Source organism: Conger conger, chromosome 11 (genome assembly GCF_963514075.1).
Source record: "Conger conger chromosome 11, fConCon1.1, whole genome shotgun sequence".
Lineage (NCBI taxonomy): Eukaryota > Metazoa > Chordata > Actinopteri > Anguilliformes > Congridae > Conger > Conger conger.
Window position 1 is genome coordinate 30647757 of NC_083770.1, and position 23754 is coordinate 30671510.

General features: G+C 47.4%; 1 protein-coding gene across 3 annotated transcripts in view; it reads right to left on the reverse strand.

The window, feature by feature from the left end:
- LOC133140340 (rasGAP-activating-like protein 1) overlaps positions 1-23754 on the reverse strand; it is a 33438-nt gene continuing 9684 nt past the window's right edge. For all 3 annotated transcript variants that reach the window (XM_061260213.1, XM_061260214.1, XM_061260215.1), the window contains 16 exons: positions 21493-21574; positions 20514-20654; positions 19962-20053; positions 18284-18401; positions 17630-17783; positions 16020-16084; positions 15681-15793; positions 13662-13854; positions 12257-12394; positions 10064-10208; positions 5702-5874; positions 4029-4166; positions 2969-3104; positions 872-992; positions 356-432; positions 1-151 (listed from right to left, as the gene is read on the reverse strand). In XM_061260213.1, the coding sequence (XP_061116197.1) occupies positions 3-151; positions 356-432; positions 872-992; positions 2969-3104; positions 4029-4166; positions 5702-5874; positions 10064-10208; positions 12257-12394; positions 13662-13854; positions 15681-15793; positions 16020-16084; positions 17630-17783; positions 18284-18401; positions 19962-20053; positions 20514-20654; positions 21493-21574 (2035 nt within the window). In that variant the 3' untranslated portion in view covers positions 1-2. The remainder of the gene's footprint in view (positions 152-355; positions 433-871; positions 993-2968; positions 3105-4028; positions 4167-5701; positions 5875-10063; positions 10209-12256; positions 12395-13661; positions 13855-15680; positions 15794-16019; positions 16085-17629; positions 17784-18283; positions 18402-19961; positions 20054-20513; positions 20655-21492; positions 21575-23754) is intronic.

The following is a 23754-nucleotide window of genomic DNA, read 5'->3' on the forward strand; positions in this document are numbered from 1 at the left end:
CTCTAAGGGGTGAGGATGTGGTTTTCGGCCTCTTCCCTCTCCCTGCGCTGGAAGGCCAGGTGGGCTCGCTCCAGGTCCATCACCACGTCCAGCAGCCTCGCGGCGGCAGCCTGCCTGCGCTCGTGGAACTGCTGGCTGCGCTCCACTGCGTCTGCGGGGCGAGGGGACCACAGGCCGTGAGCTCACCCCCGCCAACACGCCTGGGGTCAAACACCACTCGTTTTGGATCGTTTCATTTGTTCCATGGTTAGTCAATTGCAGAAAAACGTCTGAACCCAGGTCTGGCGTGGCGCTGTGTTCTATGCAGACGATAAATAGATAGTGGAAGAAAGAAAGGAGGGATTGGGAGGCTCACCAGCGGACAGGCTGGGGCTCAGTCTCTTCTCCTCCTCCATGGCCGTCTCTGCATCCACCGACTCCACATACTGCATCCTGCCAACAAACAACACAGCTGTTTCAGGGCCCATTGTGCTTGGTGCATTTAGTCACAAGGTTTAGTCTGAAGTATGCAACGTGTCACAATATGCCCTGCCAACACTGGCAACCTGTGTGAAGGAGCTAGTCTTTGTTTTGCTTCTCCTTGCTTTTCTTTTCTCCTGTTCATGAAGGCAGAAACATTAATCACACAGTATCATCACTTTAACTACCCAGTCTCTCGATATCTCAAGTAAAACAATCAAAGGGGGAATGAGTCCAGAATTTACTGTTTTAGCAACACTGCCCCCCTGTGGCTTGCTGGGGAACTGCACATATCAGTGTAATACAGAATCACACTTCTTAACAACAGCTACGTTGCAGCACCAGCTCCCCTGTGTGTCCAGCTATACAGCACATGTGTTCCTAAGAGCAGGGCCTGGAGATGACAGCTCACCTTAGTTTGTCTCTGCCTTGCAGCAGTTGCTTGTAAATTGTCTGTGTCTCTGCGTCAGGATCGAGGGGATCGCTCCAGTCACCAAGGGTAACAGCAGAGTGGGTGCGACTGCAGCCAAGAGCTGAGGGACACAGAAACACAGTGTTCCGTCTATGTGCCTGTCTCAGCATGCACCAGAATGGATGTGTGTGTATGTGTGTGTGTGTGCGTGTGTATGTGGGTGGGTGTTCCATCCTTGTGCATATCTCAGCATGCACCTGAATGGACGTGTGTGTGTGTGTGTGCGTGTGTGTGTGTGTGCGTGTGTATGTGGGTGGGTGTTCCATCCTTGTGCATATCTCAGCATGCACCTGAATGGACGTGTGTGCGTGTGTGTGTGTGTGTGTGTGTGTGTGTGTGCGTGCGTATGTGTGTGTGTGTGTGCGTGTGTGTGTATATGTGTGTGTGTGTGTGTGTGTGTGTGTGTGTGTGCGTATGTGTGTGTGTGTGTGTGTGTGTGTGCGTGTGTGCGGGTGTTCCGTCCATGTGCTTATCTCAGCATGCACCTGAATGGACGTGTGTGCGTTTGAGTGTGTGTGTGTGCATGTGCGTATGTGTGTGTGCGTGTGTGTGTGCGTTTGTGTGTGTGCGGGTGTTCTGTCCATGAGCTTATCTCAGCATGCACCTGAATGGACGTGTGTGTGTGTTCATACACTCTTAGCACTTTATTAGGTAGACCTGTACACCAGCTTGTTGGAAATATTTAATCAGCCAATCATGTGGCAGCAATTAAATGCATAAAAGCATGCAGATGTGATCAAGAGGTTCAACTGTTTTTCAGACAAAATATCAGAATGGGGAAGAAATGTGATCTAAGTGACTTTGACCGTGGCATGATTGTTGGTGCCAGACAGGGTATCTCAGAAACTGCTGATCTCCTGGGATGTTCACGCACAACAGTCTCTCGAGTTTGCAAAGAATGGTGCAAAAAACAAAAAACATCCAGTGAGCAGCAGGCCAGAATTGTCAAAGCTGACAAGAAGGTGACAGTAATGCATATAACCACACATTACAACAGTGGTATGCAGAAGAGCACCTCTGAACACACAACGCATCATAACATAAATAGTAGAAGTCTAAAAAATAAGTCTAATAAATACCTAACAAAGTGCTCACTGAGTGTATATTCTATGCATACATATTTTGTCTATTTTGTATTCAATAATATTTTTTACATGGCCATATCTAAATCAACATTCACAATGAACATTCATCAATTTCCACAGCTGAATATTTAGTGAGGCAATTCAAGTTCAAGGGTACAATAGCAGTGCCCTCTTTGGGAGCTGAAAAGCAGATTAAGCTTATGAGTTGGAAGCCAAGTTCCTTAAGTGCGTGACACACTGCCACTCTGAAGTCTGTTATTTATGTTTCCTTTTATTAGTTCAATTATTCGTGCTATCTGTCTGTACCAGGCATAGCGAGATAACTGCGGAGAGTGAAGGTCTGAATCCCTGAGCTTTTTCCAGTGTGGCTAATGGGCTCTGAGCTGCTCCAGTTGGAGAAACGGTTATTCTCATGACGCCATTGGTCTGTAATTTGTCGCTGTGAATTTTAAAGACGAGCTGAAACGGAAGTTACTGTAGAGCAGCTGATGTATGCACAGATCTTTGGGGGGAATTTTTGAAGGGAGTTTAGTAGATTTGACTGACGCGAAATGAAGAAGGAGACGTCAGATGAGGACGTGTGCCGCTATGTGAAAAGGATATTGATTGGAGGGGAACGGAAAATTCAGATTGACATTGACATGATTGACATACACTCACCAAGCACTTTATTAGGTATTTATTAGACTTCTACTATTTATGTTATAATTCATTGTGTGTTCAGAGATGCTCTTCTGCATACCACTGTTGTAATGTGTGGTTACTGTTACTGTCACCTTCCTGCCAGCTTTGACCAGTCTGACCCAGTCTGTCTCTCATTGCACTGCTGATTAGATAATCGCATGAAAAAGTAGGTGTAATAAAGTAAAAATGTTCCTAATAAAGTGCTCAGTGAGCGTATACGCCCTCTGGTATGTGATGACATAAAAAAGTATAACATTTTCACTTTTACCCGTGCGGTCGCCCTGGAGACAGCAGGTCCACTTGCCACTGCGGTGCGCCCCCGGGTGGAAGGAGGGCAGCATGCGCTCGTTGTAGATGCTGGCTTTCCTGATGGCCGACAGCCACTGGTTCAGCTCATTCACATTCTGTAGGCGGGTTAAGACCTGTTTATTCCTGTACACACCACCCTGCCAACATACATACACACCCACGAACACCCATGTGTACACATACATACACAAACACACACACTGACACACACACACACTCACGAACACACACATACACACTCACGAACACCCATGCGTACACATACATACACAAACACACACACACTGACACACACACACACATACACACACACACACACACTCACGAACACCCATGTGTACACATACATACACAAACACACACACTGACACACACATACACACTCACGAACACCCATGTGTACACATACATACACACACTGACACATACACACACACATACACACTCACAAACACACATGCGTACACATACATACACACACACACACATATATACACATACACAATCATAAACACACTGACACACACACGCATACACACATACACACTCACAAACACCCATGCGTACACATACATACACACACTGACACAGACACAGACACATACATACACACACACACACACACACACACACACACATATAAACACATACACAATCATAAACACACGTGTACACATACACACACACACACATACACACATACATATACACACTCACAAACACAAACACACACACACACACCTAGTGAGCTTCTATTAGAGAAGCACTGTAAGACAGCCATTGTAAATTAGCCACGTCTAGTGTAACTCGGTGGGACAGCATACTCTCTGGGGTTCATTTGCAAATACAAATATCCAGAACCCTTTACCTTAGTGTCAAGCTCTAATTAGGTCTGCTTGTATTAAAAACTGCATGGCTAATGATGGCTGTTTCCAGAGCGCTAGCTCTAATGCCCTTTAATCTCTGCAGTGTCTCCCTCCGTGGTGGTATTTTGAGCCGTGGTGGAGGCCCGGCCGTACCTTGCACTGGATGTACACGGTGTGCAGCTGCCCGTCACTGTCCTGGCTGATGACCTGCATCACGTGCTGCTGCTGGAAGGCGTTCTCGTCCACGCGCTCCACCGCGCAGACGCGCTGGATGGGGATAGAGGAGCGCACCTGCGGAGGTGTGCGTGGGTCACATACAGTCAGTCCCTAATGTTTGGGACAGACATCTTTTTTTTGTTTTTGTTTTGGGACTCCACAATTTTAAAGTACATATTCCCAGCTTTTATCAAAGGATATTTTATATATTGGTAATTGTTGCTAACAGTTTATTTTACAGCAGGTAAATTCCCTCGTATTTTCTGGGTAAGTACACAGCTATTGTGTAATTATTAGGTAAGTACTTTGATTTCAGAAGCATGTACTATGAAACATTGTCAGTAAGTACCATATGTAAGTACTTTTTACAGCCCTTTTCATAGTACTTACCTCTGAAATAGTTACCTAATAAGTACCTGGTATTTACACAGTAAATACTAGGTAATTAAGAGTCAATAAAATAAAATCTTACCAAATTATTTGATAGCATATCTAAAACTGTGTACATAGAACAGAGCCAAATCAAGAAAAAATATATATTTTATATCTTTGTCCAAAACATAATGGAGCTCAATGTATTGTGAGTACTAGTGTTTTCATGTTTGTGTAAGATGTGGGGGAAATAATATTTGCTTAGGGAGGAAGGGGAATTGAGGTCAGAGTGGTGGGAGGGAAGGAGGAAGGGAGGGAAAGGTATGAAAGTGGGGAAGGGACGGTAAAGGTGGGAGGTGGAAAAAGACGTCTTTATTGTGCAAATCAGTCTCTTGGAGGAAAAGGGGTTAGGAATATTGTCTGTTGTTGTGATTTACAATGTTTTTCTATGAATATCCAGTCACCAATCAAAGAGGGTTTTATTCTTCACGCATAAAGGAGGATGCTCCCTGTGTGTCTCTCTCAGTCTCTGTCTCTCTCTGTCTCCATCCATGGAGCCACAGCCACCAATAGACACCTGCACATATTGACCATGCATTGGGGAGGGCTGCCCTTTTTGTGGCGAGGAGGAATCTGTGTGGCAGGCTTGGGGTGGAGTTGGAGGAAAACCTGGTGTGCTAGCTAGGTTATCTGTGTCGTTGATGATAGGGACTACAAGGTTTGTTTGGTTTTTTTTTTTTAAGAAAAAAGAAAAATTAGTTCCATCATTTTCACACACACATACACACACACACGCACAATGTTTCTCTCTCCCTTTCTCCGTTGCTCACATTTTCATCCTGGTACACCACTGCAAATGAGCGCTCATTATCGAAGGGAGTAGCGTACAGTAGTCACCTCGCTGATAAAGATGTGCTCATGCTCGGTGCTAAAGCGAAATAAATTAAAGCAATGGGGCTGATTACAATGTCATTTCTATGTGGTAATATATTCCTTTCAAAAAGGTATTTAGCTAATTGAAGATGGAACCGCCATTCTACCTCCTCACTGTCAGAGCACTAATCCTGTTTCAAACAGCGGTAACACAGTCCTGATAGCACTGCTGTCTATTGTGATGACAATGAAAAGGGATGAGTGAAAAGGGAACCTGGTGATGTGGTAACTGGACAGGGGACTGAGAAGGAATTGGGATACTGGAGGACCCGGAGCGACACAGGAAAGGGGTAGGGGGAACAGACCTGCCAGTCCGGGGTCTTGGCGTAGGACAGGGTCTCGCTGCTCAGCCAGAAGTAGCGCTTCTTGAAGGCGAAGCGGGTGAGCAGCTGGGGGCCCTCGGCCTTGCGCTTGTGCAGGTAGCCCTCCTTCACCGTGACCGAGGGCAGGAACACCGCCCGCTGGGGCACCTCCGACACTGCAGGGGGCGACACAGAGACAGCACTCACACCAGTCACTTCACAACCCAGACAAGGTAAGGGAGGTCAAACATGGCTTTCACTGTTACTCAGAGCTTAAGGGATCATTTGATGGTAGTTCGCTCAGCTCACCTATATTTTTGTTCTGGACTCAAACTCGGTTTGGTGACCTCAGAATCGCATCTCTGCTTTTTGCGGATGATGTGGTTCTGCTGGCTTCATCGGACCGTGACCTTCAGCACGCACTGGAGCGGTTTGCAGCCGAGTGTGAAGCGGCCGGGATGAGAGTCAGCACCTCCAAGTCTGAGGCCATGGTTCTCGGCCGGAAAAAGGTGGATTGCTCCCTCTGGGTTGGGAACGAGTCTTTGCCCCAAGTGAAGGAGTTCAAGTATCTCGGGGTCTTGTTCACAAGTGAGGGTAGAAGGGAGCGTGAGATCGACAGGCGGTGCAGCGTCAGCAGTAATGCAGGCATTGCACCGGACAGTCATGGTGAAGAGGGAGCTGAGCGACGGCGAAGCTCTCGATTTACTGGTCCATCTACATCCCAACCCTCACCTATGGTCACAAGCTTTGGGTAGTGACCGAAAGAACGAGATCACGTATACAAGCGGCAGAAATGAGCTTCCTCTGTAGGGTGGCCGGGCTCAGCCTTAGAGATAGGGTGAGGAGCTCGGACATCCGGAGGGAGCTCGGAGTAGAGCCGCTGTTCCTTCGCGTCGAAAGGAGCCAATTGAGGTGGTTCGGGCATCTGATCAGGATGCCTCCCGGCGCCTCCCTTTGGAGGTTTTCCGGGCTCGTCCAACTGGGCGGAGACCCCGAGGGAGACCCAGAGCCCACTGGAGAGATTATATATCTCTCCTGGCCAGGGAATGCCTCGGGATCCCCCAGGAGGAGCTAGAATGCGTTGCTGGGGAGAGGGACGCCTGGAATACCCGGCTTTGCCTACTGCCACCGCGACCCGAATCCGGATAAGCGGGTGATGATGGATGGATGGATGGATGGATGGACTCAAATACTTTGCTGCCCTTGCCCTAGTCCACCAAGCTGTCTGACAGTGCAGAGACATTAGATATTTATTGGGAAAAGCCTGCATATTACGTGTTGCTTTGTCTTATCTAACCTTACCAAGATGATGGGCAGTCCACACAGCTTGCAGAATACTGATCAACCTGTAGTTGAATTCAATCAAATGGAGCAGCATGACAACAGAAACACGCTCTGCATGAAGCTTCTGTGAGGACTGCTTTTATTTCCAGAGAGTTCGGCAGCACAGGACAGGATTGTGGGGTTTCCAGGCTACACAGCCTTTCAAAGTGCACCAGCCTGAAGAGAACACAAGGGGGAGCTATAGTATAATGTCAACTTGGTAACACTGAAACCTTTTTAAAAGGCGAAACGAGAAAGGAGTACAGTAACGCACATTTGCATAAGCAGTTTCACATCTTTTGTGTAGCAATGATAAAGACATAGAATAAGGGAAGAAAAGTGCAGCTCGCACTTTTCTCTGAATTCTGTCTCTGCCACATTTCCCGAGAGCAAGACTGCAATTAGCGCCCATAACCGAGTGCAGAAGCCCAACGAGGCTCGAACGCAGCAGGCTGCTTCTATTATACGCAGAGCTGAGCCATTTTCCACATTATGTTCATAATGATACAGCAGCAGTGCTGTAAACTTTCTTCAGCAATTACTGCTACCGAGGGGAGCGGCATGCAAATGAGCCCAGCAGCTCGCTGGGTATAAATAGCTGTTAAAAGTGTAGTTACGTTAAAGAGGAAGTGGGGAGATACCCCTGGGGCATGGTCTGCACATCCTTCCTCCATGCCCCACTCCCTGCCCACTGCATCTCGGAGTCAGCCGAAAACCCCTCAGGTTTCTGCAGGTCCTTTCAGATGTGTGTGTGTGAACGGTGTGTGTGTGTGGGAGAGAGTGTGTGTCTCTGTGTGTGTGAACGGTGTGTGTGTGTGAACGGTGTGTGTGTGTGTGTGTGTGTGGGAGAGAGTGTGTGTGTGAATAGTGTGTGTGTGTGGGAGAGCGTGTGTGTGTGTGTGTGTGTGGGAGAGTGTGTGTGTGTCTGTGCGTGTGAATGGTGTGTGTGTGTGTGTGTGTGTGTGTGTGTGGGAGAGAGTGTGTGTGTCTGTGTGTGTGAACGGTGTAAATGGTGTGTGTGTGTGTGTGTGTGGGAGAGTGTGTGTTTCTGTGTGTGAACGGTGTATGTGTAAGTGTGTGTGTGGGAGAGAGTGTGTGTGTCTGTGCGTGTGAACGGTGTATGTGTGTGTGTGTGTGTGGGAGAGAGTGTATGTGTCTATGCGTGTGAATGGTGTGTGTGTGTGTGTGTGTGTGTGTGTGTGTGGGAGAGTGTGTGTGTGTTTGTGTGTGTGAACGGTGTATGTGTGTGTGTGTGTGTGTGCGTGGGAGAGAGTGTGTGTGTATGGTGTACAGTATATGCACATCTGTGTGTGTGTACCCCCATGCCCCTGCGGTCTCATGAATTTGCTCCATTCTGTATCTGAGGTTTAGTGGCTTATTGAAAAGTCTCCCTCTGCTGGGAGGCCCTTTGCCCTCCCTACAAGAGGCTGACTTACTGCAACACTCGCCTCTTAAGCCCCACTCAGGTTTAAAACACGCAGCACGCAAAGGCCATTCACTGAAGCATTAGTGAACATGACTTCAATAGCAAGCCAGAAGCTGGGAATGAGTCAAAGCTCCAGCGGTTCTCAGCGTTTCTCATTTCATCCTGCCACTTTTATTATTCGATTAGCTTATCTCCCCCCGCACCCCCACCCGAAACGCTCCTGTTCAGCGGAGCGACGCACGCGCCGATGCTTTTACATGAAGTGCATTAAATGTTAACTTGCTCCTTTGAAGGAAATTAGTCAGCGCGAGATGACAGGGGGAGATTGGAAGGTGATATTTCATAAAGCCTGCTGGGGCTGGAGCGCGCTGGCTCACAGAGAGTGCTCAGGGGTGGCGAGGCCTGCAGGGTCACACGGCCCGCCAGCCGGCCGCCCCGGCTCCAGCGCTCGCTCGCTGCTCCATGTGGTGTCGGCTGATCGACAGACATTAATATTTCACCACACGCCTTTGTTGAGGGTATTTCAGTAATAACTGGCCTCCCACGCTGACACCCGCGTTTGATGGCCACGTATGCCGAGCGCTCGTTTAACCTAGCATCCATGTGTGGGTGCACGGGCACTGAGGTGTGTGTGTGTGCGTATGGCGACTGAGGAAGGGGTGTGTGTGTGTGTGTGTGTGTGTGTGTGTATGGGGGCTGAGGTGGGTGTGTATGTGTGTACAGGCACTGAAGTGGGTGTGTGTGCCTATGGGGACTGAGGTAGGGGTGTGTGTGTGTGTGTGTGTGTGTGTGTGTGTATGGGGACTGAGGTAGGGGTGTGTATGTGTGTACAGGCACTGAGGTGGGTGTGTGTGCCTATGGGGACTGATGTAGGGGTGTGTATGTGTGTGTATGGGGACTGAGGTAGGGGTGTGTGTGTGTGTGTATGGGGACTGAGGTAGGGGTGTGTATGTGTGTGTATGGGGACTGAGGTAGTGGGGTATGTGTATGGGCACTGAGGTAGGGGTTGCCTGTTCTCTGTGTCTCCCAGGTTTAACTCAGACTTCCTGAGAGGCAAGCAGCAGCCACCTCAGTGATGGGCCAATCAGAGCACAGTCAGTGAGACAGCTGTACACAGCCCAGCTGAGAGCAGATGCACAGCGGTTACTCACCAGTGCTGCTGTAAATCCCACTGTTGGATGGCCCTTGTCTTAACACTCCAGTTTGGGGATTGCTGCCAATTCAAAGACTCCTACTTTCCAAATTCAATTACACTACACTGTGCAATCAACAAAGGGGCTTACAGGGTTTATGGGAGAATATCCAGGTAAAGTGCACTCCGGGATTTCAGCAGCAGAGGAACTTCTGGGTAGCATACAGTATATATCAGAATGTGATTCATCATTCTTGTGCTGCTGTGTGTTATTTGCAATAATGAACCACAGCTTGATAACACAAAACAAACAGTGAACACAGACAGTGAATCTAATCTAATATGATTGGTTATATCAAGTCAAATTAATTTGACCGGTAGCGCCGAATGTTGATTAAGAGAATGTCCGCTGCCGATGCGGAGCGTGGGAGCGCGTGTTTCTCCCTCCGCAGTGCCGAGTGAGGCCGAGCGGGGGGCGGCTCACCGTTGTCATGGTCGATGTCGATGAGTTTGTCCAGGAAGTCCTTGACGGAGGCGACGCTGCGGAGGATGACGGGGTGCAGGGGGGCCATCCACTGCTCCTTCCCGTGCCCCAGCTGCAGGCCCAGGTTCCCCACGCTCTGCACCGCCTGCAGAGGTGCACACATGCATATACTTTAAACCTTAACACTGTCAGTCACATCCCAACACTACACATCAAAGGACATCAACAACAGAGACACATAGTACTGAATTATGACATGGACACTTGCAAGTTCACCGGGGTATAGGTAGCAGCGTCTCTGTAGATGGATTTGATTGTGAAAGATCCTTTACTAACAGTTCCATGATTCAATCATGTCTTGCCATGTACAACCCCTTGTACACATGTCAGCCATTGAGAATGTGAGATTCATGTTCTTACATACATATACACACACGCTCTCGGACACACACGCATGCACACGACGCGCACACCGTGTCACTGAAAAGGGAACATTTTCTCATCAGAACAGTGGAGCGTGGACAGACCGCACAGCCTGACTCATCACAACTCTGCAAACAACAAGAACGCTTGATGGCTCTGCGTTTCACTGCAATGGCTCAATCACACCACACCCACCCCTATCTAAACAGTAAGGTGCGCAATGTGATAGAACAGAGAGATTATAGCAGAGGTTCTATAAACCAACTACATACTCTACACTGTTTGCATATCTGTGTGTTTGTGCGCATGTGTGTTTGTTTCTGTGTGTGTGTATTTGTGTGTAGCACTGGCTGTGCAGTCTCCCTATATTTGAAGCCTAAATATTGCAATTTGATATTAGCTCTTTTGAATATTAATGAAGGAGTGCCTTCATGGCCTGTTTTGTACTGTAATATAGCACCCAAACCTGCTGTCATAAAGAACCTGAGAGGTGTGTGCAATTGGCTGAGCTGAACACTATATCGTGAAAAAAAATGGTGTTACATTCAACAGAGCGCTCCATGAACACAGCTTCCTTGTCAATACTGACACAAATAAGGAGCTGCTCTTTTCTATCAATCATTTCCCATTCGACATTATCCCACAGTCATCACCATGGTAATTACACTTTAGAGACTGCTACTGTATATTCAGTATGGGTTTAGTGAGATCTCTCTCTCTCTTTGTCTCGGTCCTGTCTGTCTCTCAGATCAAACACGGCACGGCCGTTCTCCCCGTGCGTCCCCCTTTGTCCTCCCCACACCTGGTCCAGGGGAAGGGGTGGGGGGTGGAGGGCTGGAGAGAGGAAGCAGGGCTCCACTTCACTCTCCCCGCGCCTGGGCTTTCAGACGGGAGTCTCGCCGCAGCAGGGTAAAAATAGCCGCTTTTCTTTAGCGGACACGTAGCAACAGGCTTTCAGCACTGTGGACAGCTCCTCTCCCACACGGCTACAGCGAGGGGCCATGAGGCCCTGGAGAGACGGCCCAAGGCCCCTCCTGCTGTCTCCGCCAAAAAACTACAGGCTAAAATAGTTTCAACTGTCAGTGGCAATTTAAAAACTGATACATTGCTAATGGGGATCAACCTTAAGGACTCTACTTGCCCCCGGTACATTTCCACTAGCCCACCTGCCAAAATAAATATACATTTATTAAATGTGAATATCTGACAATCGACGCCGGCAAATTATGGATTTACTTGTGCTTTTGACAATTCACAAAATGTAATAGTGGATGGCTTCTTTACCTGGGGATATTTTATTTTGAGACATGACAAGTTAACTGAGGCTAAAATTAGCAGTAATAATATCGTCAACTAATATCTACTCAGTTTGTTCTCTTAATCCCTTATTTAGTGTACTAGCAATAAATGGTTAAATAAGGGTAGATGAGTTGGCTAGATTGCTACCATTATCATTGTACTGTTTCTTCAGTAAATAGCTCTTTATCTTACAACAGCCTGTGTCAAATTAACTGAGACGGTCGTCGGTACAAATATTAGTCCATTATTGGCAAGGGTCGGTACAAATATGAATGAATGATAAAGCAGTACCGTTAGTTATTGGTTTCAGTAGAGAAAGTGCAGCTGTAACTTTAGTTGTTCATAAGAAGGTGTTGCTACAAATATTAATGAACGTTCAACACATTAGTTATTGATGAGCAAGTTTTGGTAGAGAAATCTCTTTCTCTTCATCCTGGATAAGACTTCTGTGAGCGAGTGTGAGTGACGTACCTTGGCCAGCAGCAGCAGTGTGCGGCTGGTCCGTGTGTCGGCATGGTGGTCTCTCAGGTGGAAGAGTTTGGGGGTCAGGATGGCGGGAGCAAAGAAGCGTAGGAAGAAAAAGCCGCTGATGGCCAGGTACTTAACATCCTACAGACAGAGCGTGGGAGAGGAGACCAGACCAGTGATGAGTCAACTCTGAGGGGAACTCTCTCTCCTTCACACAGGCCCCTGTACATGTCAAAACAACAACACTAAGTCTGAAAAGCACAATTACAAGGTACAAGGTCCACCTGAGATGAAGATTGAGCCCTTGATTTGCTGAGATAGTGTCTCTAATGGATGCAGCTTAGATAGCATCTACAATGGATGTAGCTCAGATAGTCCCAAATGGATGCAGCTCAGATAGTGTCTATAATGGATGCAGCATTATAGACACTAGGCGCCCTGGGTCCTTCTTCTCTATGCTGAGCTCATGATTTGAGGATGCCCAGGGGTCGTTTCTGAACCGGCACCCAAGGACAGAGCAGCGCCGTGTGACTGTGCCCTCATGGGTTGTGTACTTTAGCTCCTATTGGTGGAACAGCCACGTGTGTACGAGCATGTCTGTCAATGCTGGGGTGTAAATGCGCAGTGTTTTGAGTGGTGTGCATCTTACTGTGTGTATGGGGTTGTCTGTAGTGTGAGTCTTCTAAGATTACCTTCAGAAATCTCAGTAGGTGTACAATGTTAGGTGAGTCAATTAGTTTTGCAATTTCCCATTCACACCTTTAAAATAGTAGAATAAATGTCTGTGACCCAAACTATTAGTTTGGTCACAGAAAACAAAATAGTAATCACTTTTAATTATACACATCTTCCCTCTCATGGAAATAGTTCCCATTCGCAAGTGCTATTTAGAACTCTTAAGGGAGGGAAAAACCTGACATGCAGTGGTGACAGAAAGTGTACACTGGGGTTAAGTGTACTGTTTGGAATTAATGTGTGCCCACATCAGTACTACTGCCTACCCTGCATACACTTGGCTCTAAAAATGGCTCTAAGAGGGTTCTTCTTGGAGGTTCTACCTAGAAAGGATTTTTTTTTTGTAATGGTTATTATTTCAAGAGCAAATGAACTTTAAAAGTATTTTCTTCAAAAGACCCTTTTTGGCAGAAAGAGTTCTTTCAGGATTCTTTAGAAGCTAAAGAACTCTTATGAGATTGAACCATTCTAGGTAGAACCATTCCTAGTGTCACAAGTAGAACCCATAGGAAGTAGAGTCATGACCTTTACAAAGGATTCTACATAGATCTATAAGGGGTCCCGATGACACAAACCAAAGAACCTCAAGTGGATCTAGCGAGACCTCTTTTCTGAAAGAGTGGGCAGTTGTGCGGCTTGGCAGTAGGCAGTGCTGTGGAGCGAGTGTGCTGACCTCGTTCTCTGGTTCGGGGAACTGTTCCTCCACCCTCTTGTGCAGCTGCTTGAAGGCCACCCTCATGACAGGCGGACACTGCGCCACAGAGCCCACGATGGAGTCCATGATGCTGGCCAGGTATCCCTGCAGCAGCTCCACACTGCTCTCCCGCACCTCCGCCTCCGACACCGCCCCTTTGAAGGAGATCCGCCTTCACGGCCCGGAGGGGAAGAGGGAAGATAAAAGAGTCTGTCTGGAGAGATTCTTTCTGTCTTTAGCAGAATTATTGCCATGCCTCACCTCAACATTTTAGTACTTTTTTCTACCTGTCATTTATTTTACCCATATTTATATGCACTGCAAAAAAATCTTAGTAATAGACTAAAACTCTTGTAAGACTCATGATCTTATTTTTTCTCAAGTAGAAAATATTAGTTTGTTTTAAGTTACTGTTTGCTTGACAAATGTCCTTATTTCATTGGCAAATCTTGAAATAATTCACCTCATTGCCAATATTTTTGTATTATGTAGCAGAAAAGTAAAAGACGTAAGATTTTAAGTCTCTGTATAAGTTCTAAAATACTCGTTGAGATTGACTTCTTTTTTGGTTTTTACAGTGTGGTCGTCTCATGAACACATCGCAAGCACAAACTGTCCTCTGAAGTGCACTCTCCCGCCCCAGATCTTTTCACTGTGCGGTCCACCAGCTGAGCTGCCCGCTGATTATATCTGAGAAGCAGCTGCTGTATGCAACCCCGAGGACCCAATCTTACACAATGAGATGGGGGATGGGGACAACCCTGCCAACTGAAACCCTCTCTCCCTGGCACGGCCCCCTCGAGAGGCTCCATTCATCTTCCAAAATGTGATCTTTTAGCATGCTGTTCTAGTTGTAAGCTGTAAACCTCTGACAAAGGTCTTCTTTTGTGTGGCAAAGCCTTTGGAGCGATGTGCCCCTGTCCTGAGTGTGAAACGTCCCAGGGCAATGGGGGTGCCATCGACCCTCACAAGGCCGAGGTTAAACGAACAGCGATATGGAAATGGATATAGGATCTGGGGAGGGGGTGGGGGATTCAGAGATATGCATCTCAGAAGGTTTCTCTCTGGTTGCTAGGCAACTGCTTTCCGCCCCCCCATTCCCTCCCTTTCTTCATGTCTGGATCCGTGTCTCAAAGAGTGCTGAGAGGGAGCTGGCAGCAGGCTGCTCCACTGCAGCTCATTAGCGCTCCGCTAAACCTCAAGGCCCAGAGCCAACCGCTGGGCACTATCGCCACTCAGTACACACCCAAGACCTGGAGCCCAGTGCACCAGGACGACCAATCAAAGGCCGCTAGTGTTTAATCATCAGGGAAGAACCAATCAAGGGACTCTACGCTCTGCACTGATTGGACTGGTGCTGGGTGGGCAAGTACCTTTTCTGTAAAAGCAAGCACGTTGAGGAACACTGTAATGCAGAAGTAGTATGAGTTGCAGATGGCCTCATCAAAAGACTGTAGCACCCGCCTGGGTGATGCAACAGCAGCCATTTTGCACCAGAATGCTCAACACATCAGCTAAGGTGGAGAGGGAGAGCCAACTGTTTTAGCCAATGAAATCAGGGAATTATTAGGTGGCAGGTTAAAAGAGCTAGGTTGGGAATTTAGCCAGGACACCAGGGAACCCCCTACTCTTTGCAAAGAGTGTCATGCGATCTTTAATGACCACAGTGAGTCAGTTTAACGTCTCATCCGAAAGACAGCATCTCCTACAGCACAGTATCCCCATCACTGCACTGCAGCGCTGGGATTTATTTGACCAGAGGGAAGATTGCCACCTACTGGCCCAACAACGCCACATCTAGCAGCAACTTAGTTTTCCCAGGAGGTCTCCCATCCAAGTACTACTCAAGCCCACACCTGCTTAGCTTCAGTCATTCAGCAGGAGCAGAGTGCATGGTGGTATGGCTGTACCACAGAGATTCTACTGAAAGACTGCTGGAGTGACAGTGGCCCTGCACCCCTGCTCTACCCCACCTCTCCTCTGCCTGGCTCCCTTTACCTGGTGCGGTTCAGCTCGATCTTGCAGGGGTCCAGCTCGATGTATTTCTTATCCTCAAAGATGCGGTTGATGATGGGCTTCAGCACCTCGTGCAGGTACAGCATCCCCACTGCCTGCCAACACAGAACACAGATATACAGGGACCTGCCATCCCAGGGCGAATAAAGCCCTTTTCACAAACATACAGGTTAAAGGGCAGTGAGTAAATAGTCAGAGTGAAAGACAGGGAGGGTGAGACAGAGCAAGTGTCAGAGATGGAGGGAGAGAGAGAATAAGATTGAGTGAGAGTAAGGCAGAGGGAGAGGGAGTGAGACTGGGAGAGTGATAGTTAGCACACACCTTCATAAACTGTTCCATGGCTTTGGAGGCCAGGGAGTTGGAGCGAAACAGGGTGTTTGGGTCCGCTGGGGGAGAAAGGGGGAGATGGAGAGGACACTCGTATAAACTACTGCTCATGTTCTCTCTCAAACCATACATGTACACAGGTCAGTCACAAGCAACATTACACATATGATCCTGATAGAATTAGGTAGAAATACAATTAGAAACTTAATGTAACTTTGCTGTCTTTCTTATCTGCACATGGTGCCCATAACAAAGGAGTTCTGACATCATGAGGTTACTGTGGCGACAAATGACTACCCCATCACTACGATCCGTGCTCATTAAAGAAAACTAATTACTTGATTCATTATAAAAGGATACATTTTCCAATAAGGATAAAAATGGCATATGTGCTACATAAATAATTAGAATTAATTAATTTAAAAAGGGTTATGAGGATGGATGCCTCATCCTACGCCCCTGACACCTTCCCTGAGAAGATATCTTTGAAACAATGTATAACTGAAAAAATATGCCGAGTGACCTCATCATTTCCACGCTTACCGAAAATAACCTTTACCCCTCAAGGGAGACATTGGTGTTGTCATGGCGACAGTGCCTTGTTGCCTAGCTGACAAAAGAGTATTTTTTGTAGGCCTGCAGGTTGGTGTTATTCATTGGTGGCTGGGACTGTGGGTACAATGTGCAGTTTGGTTTGGAGAGATTCTATGGAGCAGAAAGTGTTAAATTCAAACACGATCGCAGCACTGTGTGTTCTGCATGTAATCATTTTTCCTCTTCTGTTGGCTTATCTATTCTGATCTTGTGATCAGTGCACTCCCTCTTAAATCAGTTTCCTGTGGAGTTGCTATGGAAACTTAAGGCACTGTCACCCCCGCACTGCTGTAATTAATACAACGTATAGGTAGGAAGAACCGAGTGAAAGGAGAGGCAGCCCGTGAAGACGGAGAAATAAAAAGCTCAATTAAAAAGCAGAAAGAATGAATAAAGTGAGTGAAGAATCATGGGAGCTACCGAGGCTGCTGACAGATAAATATAGCCTGGGCACGCAGGCAGTACGGCTACGCCGCCCACACACAGTGCGGCTGCGGTGCCTTAGAGACCAGCTGTCAAATCACAGTTAAATACCAACGGCACTCGCGCCACTCTGTGGGACGTGCACTGCAGCCCGCGCAGGTGACTCTCTCCACTCCTGAGCGCGCTCAGTGCAAACTCGCATTCTCACAGAGCACAGACATGCAGCTCTACCCTTACTGTCCTCCAACACATCCCCATGGAGACCTGCCTGGAGTAGGCTGGACAGAAGCACCATAAGGTGGAAGATCACAAATATGTGATGAGAATGTTTTTAACTGAAAATTCTAATCACAAATATGTGATGAGAATGTTACTAACAGAATTCTAATCACACATTTGTGATTAGAATGTTCTTAACTGAACATTCTAATGCTCATGCAACAATGGCTGCTGGTAATTGAAAGTTCTAGAATACTGACTGAATTTTGAAAAAACATTCAAAAGAACCGACTCTTAAAATGGTAAAAAATTGTTAAAGGGTTAACCCCACCCTATCCCACCCCATCCCAATCTATCCCAGGTCTCACTAGTGTGGTTGACCTCACGGGTATTGAGGTAGTCCAGGAAGGGCACCACCAGCCCCTGCCCCAGATAGATCTTAACCAGCGTCATGGCGACATCTTGTCGGCTCTCCACGGTGGTTACCTCCTCTAGCATGGTCAGAGGGGTGGTGTCCTCCACCTGTGGGAGGAAATGCAAGATGAGACGGTGTGTATATGCACTGCAATCGTCTGTCTTGGTCTTGTAATGTGACTGAAAATCTTTTTATTTATTCCGCTGCACGGTCCACCAGCAGAGAGAAGACACTGGCTGAGAGGCTGATACAGGCAGACTCAAGGCATCTGACCAACCAGAAACCAACCCAATAATCAACCAGCCAATCCTGCCACCCTTCATGTCTGGCATGGTGAGGATCCCATTCGGTATGGTAAGATGGGGGGAGGGGGGGACACTAACATTACCACCCCATGCAACATGATATTGATATTGTTGACCATTTGATGTTTTCCGAAATGGTGGCATGTCGTCTGTCACCCCCTCATGGGAGCCATGTCCATGCACTGAACACAGAATGCAGTATTTATGATAACAGGTTCCAGTGTTCTCTACATCATCCCTGCTGATAATTTAGGCTAGTCTCCAGGCCATTCGTTGACAGGCTGACAGCTGAAGACCCTGACCTCTGCAGGAGAGATGACCGACTCCACCAGCAGGTCTATGAGGGGCTGGTAGTACATGGAGGGCAGGATACGGTCCTCCACCAGCCGAACCTTCAGCCGCAGGGCCCCCAGTTTACCCCTGTGAGAGAGACAGAGGGCCTCAGAAGCATCCCAGCCTCCCATATATACCAGCATCTGAAACACCCACTCCAGCACATACACATCACCGGGCCATCAGGACCCAACCACATCCTCCTCTGGAAGGGGTGTCCCTTATCACATTTCAAGGCGGTTTTCCAACGGTATCAGGAGAGAACCCACCTGTCTCCCCTTCACATATTCGAACCAGCACACATATCACACAGGTGCCATTAGTCCCGTTCCGTTTCATTTTAATTTCGTTTTATCGCACAACCCAGATAATTTGTGTCAGCCCAACCTGCGTCACTTCAATACAGAAAATCTGGGCATTTACAAATTACAGTGGATTCAAACTAGGTTCTACTCAATATGAATACAGAAATGACCTGCAGGAAATAGAGCATGGGGTGTTTAGTCTGAAAAGGAGATTACCCACGGCACAACCCTTCAGTTCTGACTTTCGCTGTAATCTCCCTCCTGCCATGTAGAAAATAAATGTGTGCTTTCAAAAGGGAGACACCCTCTGTGAGTGACTCACTCTAATGAACCGCTGGTTGGGGTTCAAGCTCACGTTCAGGACAGACGTGTGCTTTCCGAGTGTTATCACTGCTGAACAGATGTCTGCTAAGCCTGCGAGTGTCCTGTTTCACTCCACTCTCAAGGGAGATGGCCCGGAAAAAGCCAGAGAGGAAAAGAGGAATAGGGAAAAGGGGACTTTCATTGTTAGAAGTACAAATAAATCAGAGGACGTTTGTGTGACAAAAGCTGAAATAAATTAATAAATAACATTCCCAAGTTTTACAATGATATGAGTGAATCCCCAGGAGGGGATTCAACAGTCCAAGTCTGTCTGAGCCTGACAGACAGAGACCACGAAGACCAAATAAGCTATGCACTATTACTTTTATTCTTTTATAATTACTGCTATTTATATGCGACTATTAAGAAAGTGACTGGAGCTGCTGAAAGGTACCAATGCATTGTTTCTTTTTTTAAGAGCTTTTGTATGCTAATATAGAGTTTTTCATTGAACTGAGTGACTAAAACATTATGCAGACTGATAAAGGAGGAAGAGAGAGAGAGAGAGGTATCCTTTAGTTCTCTCCTCTCCCAGAAAGTATTGGCCCATCTATTCAGCAGGCTGCCATTCTGCTGACGGAAGAGGGGCACCTCTGACACTACAGCCGATGCAGTGACGTCAAAGCTGGCCCATGACATTAAGGAGTGGGAGTGAGACATCCTTAAATCAAGTCGCAAATGTCTGCTGTCACCTGCAATTGTCCAACCTTTCAGAACAGAAGGAAAAACATGTTCACACAACTCTCTCTTATTCCCCGACTCTCCCTATAAATCTCCCCCCCCCACCCTCCGCTATCTTCCTTTTTTTCTCTCGACTTCCTGGCCAGATAGTTTAGATTTACAAACCGTACACGTATTGCAGAATAGGGACTCTTCTCCCTATCACCCCCCCTCTCTCTCGCAAACGCACACGTATATGTTCATGCGTATGCAAACACAAACACATACACACAGTTTTGAGGCAAAGACCAGGCCTTACCCTGCATCATCCTCAGTGTTCCCCAGCGGTAAGAGCCGGAACCAGCCCTGCAACAGAGGGGTCTTGTACAGGCAGGTGAGAGGGATTTCCACCTATCGAGCAGTGCACAGGAAAACAACACGTCTATGTTTTTATGTCTCACAATTACACAATATCTCCTGTACATACAGCAGCCTATAGCCTCGTGGCTACATTGCTTGACTGGGACCCAGAAGGTTGGTGGTTCAAACCCCAGTGTAAGTACAGTAGGATCCATTGGGGATTGGCCCCTACTTAGACAAATCAACTGTAAATCACTTTGGATAAATTTGTCAACTAAATAACGAATGGAATGCAATGTAATGTACACAGAGCTCAAGTGTGCTCACTGAGTGGTACCTTCGATCCTGCCAATCGCTGGCACCCCTGAGTGGGTTTTTAGTGTGCCCATTCATTAGCCACTCAGAAATCTGAGTGGGCTTTTAGGATGCTATTCTGCATGTTAACACACACCTGTTTCGTCTTTTTATCGGAGACATATGAGTGTGAGGAGAGAATTTTAAGCCAGGATACCTTCCCCAGGAAGTCGTTCTTGCCCACCATGTCCCAGTCCCACACTTCCAGGGTGAGGCTGGCCCCCTCCGTCACCTCCTCCACATCCAACTCCAACTCCAGCTGCTCCCCCCAGTGTGGGAAACGGGTCTTTTTGATGATCTGGCAAAAACAAGACTCATTTTTTCTCCCTGGTGACTGCAGGGGCAATACTCAGCAGAGAATTTTAGACGCCAACATGACCCCTGAATCTAGCTGACCACGTTCCAACCTTGGCCGGACTCGGTGACATCATGAATACCAAATGTGTTCTCCAGAACCCCATAGGATGTGTACAGTGATAACTTGTGAGGTTTCATTGTTAGACATCTCCCATGAATTTACATCGTAAAAAAAGGAACAGCGGGTACAAGGATTATCACTCCTTTTGGTACCATCTTCCTTTAAAAATACAAGGCAGGAAAATGTACTTCTTTGTTGATGTTAAATGAGAAAACTGCCTCCCTTCTCCAAAAGCCAATTTATGAATTATTCATGATCAGCATTGACACAAACATTCTGATCACGGTGAATTTCATTTAGTATTTAAAGCACGTAATCCTTTCTGCAAGAGGGCTATAAAATATGTTTGACTGAAAATTTGACTCATCTACCAGTGTTTTAGTGTTAGAACATTAGCTCCTGGCACTCTGTGCTCGTCAGGGACATGATTATCTCACTTAGCCTGGTCTCTGGCTTTTAAATGCCAAGTAAACAAACACCTTACAACATTATGACAATTTCTGTCACGTCTTCATCCCTGGATATGTAATCCTTGATGTAGAGCATAAAAACAGGTTCCTGTTGAGCCCAGCCTCTAAATGAGCTCTTTCTTTAACACTCTCTCAATAGGCTGCTGCTCTTGTATGAGAACATCTTGACCACTAGCTTTACAGGCGTAGTGCTAACCACAACGTGCTAACCGCCAAATACTGGTGTTCCTCAGACCCTCCCTCCTCACCGAAGTTTCTGCGCTGTGGTTGTTGAAGAGGACCTTAGCAAACGGGTCGGACGTTCCAGAGATATCCCGAGGGGCCAGGTCCCTGTGGAGGAAAAAAAGAAAAGAAAAGGCAAGTGCGCAATTACAATCCTTTCTCAACAATTCCGAATATTGCTCTTCACCAGGCAGTCTGCACTCACAGTACACATTCTTTGGGGGAAAAAGTAATGGCAGCGAATGTGGTGTGTGATGTGTGTGCTGGTAATTAATACAACACATTAATTATGTGTGTGCAGTTGCACACAGAGGACTGGGGTTCGCGTCCCAGACCTGCTAAAGCGTTAGACCTTTATGCAGTTGCACACAGAGGACTGGGGTTTGCGTCCCAGACCTGCTAAAGCATCAGACCTTCATGCAGTTGCACACAGAGGACTGGGGTTCACATCCCAGACCTGCTAAAGCATCAGACCTTCATGCAGTTGCACACAGAGGACTGGGGTTCACATCCCAGACCTGCTAAAGCATCAGACCTTCATGCAGTTGCACACAGAGGACTGGGGTTCATGTCCCAGACCTGTCAAAGCTGAGTCTGGCTGGCACACAAGGGAGTGGCATAATTGGGCTCGCTGCTCCAAGGGTGGGGGAGGTACTCAGCAGGGCTAAGGATCGCCTCATACACAGTGCCCTGATCACCTCTGAGTCACGGTCACAGGGCGTTTGAGACGATGCGGCTTGTAGAAGGCTTATCATTCTCTCCAGGGCCAAAATGGGGGAAAAAATCTCTGTCTTGCAACTGTTCTCAGTGCATCCTTGCAAAAGAGAACATGTTCTCAATGGATCACCCCTGGTTGAATAAAGGATTAAATGTATTCCACTGAGGTTCTCGGGAGTGTTAAAGCACTAGCTGTCTGTGTAAACGATGTGTACATGGGGCCACAGCTTGGCAAAAGGAAGTGGGACACTGGCAGCTACATCTGTACTGTGCCTGCACCAACTGTACAAGACACGCAGTCCTCCAGCGTGCTGGCCAATAAAATAAGAATGATACCTCACAGAGGCACAGGAAAGCTAGGCTCATTGCTAATTCCACAGGCACTGTGTATCCACAGGCACTGCAAAACCCAAAAAAAAGTCAATCTCAACAAGTATTTTTGTCTTATATTTGGAGTTAAAATGCAATTTATATTACTTTCATTTTTGCTGAATAAGACAAAAACACTACCAACGGGTGAGAAAGTGTGACTCATTTCAGGATTTTTCAATGGGGTAAGAAAATTTCACCTGTCGAGCACATAGTAACTAAAAACAAGTATATTCTTCAAAGATTGTAAGTGTCATTACAAGACTAAAACACTTTTTAAGACACTTTTTTTGCAGTGGGGCCACTGTCCTGAAATATCCCAGCACAAAGACGGCGTTGCTACGCACAAGCAGCTGGCACGAGGGAGGATGCACCTGGAGCAGGATGTCAGGTCAGCGGTGTCTTAATCTCCACGATCTCCGCGCAGGCAGGACACTCTCACGCCCTCCACCCCAGGCGCCCCTGCTCCTGCTGACAGGCCGTGGGCAGGAGTGCTGCGTTTTAACACTTCTGACAGAGCGGGCTTCGAGCGCGGAGCCGTGTGACTGATGAAATCCAGCCTTGCTTTCCCCAGGGCGAAGGGCTGGGAAAGTGACTCACTGGGCCGTCGTGATAATTAGACACGGGGAGGGGGAGGCGCTCCTCCAGCAGAAGTCTTTCTGACACGTTCGGCTGAGTGAGGGGGCTCCGGCCAGCCGCTTTGCGCCTGATGAGTGCGTATGTGAGAGAGCGTGGTCGGGGGGCAGATGTCGGCTCAGGTCTCCAGAAATAAAAGCGCGTGGAACTGCCTCGCCTACAGCCGTGGTGATTACAGTGCACGTGCATCAGCTGGCCTCTCGTTCCGCTGTGACTAAAGCCGCATCGCACTGCCCACTGCTCATAGGGACAACATGCAGGCCTCTGTGATACTGTGTCCCTCAGCCCTCAATCAACCCTCCCCTCCTTTCTCTATATCTCTCTCACCATCTCTCCCTTTTCTCTACCACTCTCACCATCTCTCCCTTCTCTCTACCACTCTCACCATCTCTGCCTTCTCTCTACCACTCTCTCATTCTCCCTCCTCACTTTACCTCTCGTTACCTCCCTCACTTCTTTCTCTACCACTCTCTTTCCCTCTCTACCATTCTCTCACCATCTCTCCCTTTTCTCTACCACTCTCATTCTCCCTCTCTCTACCACTCTCTCATTCTCCCTCTCTCTAC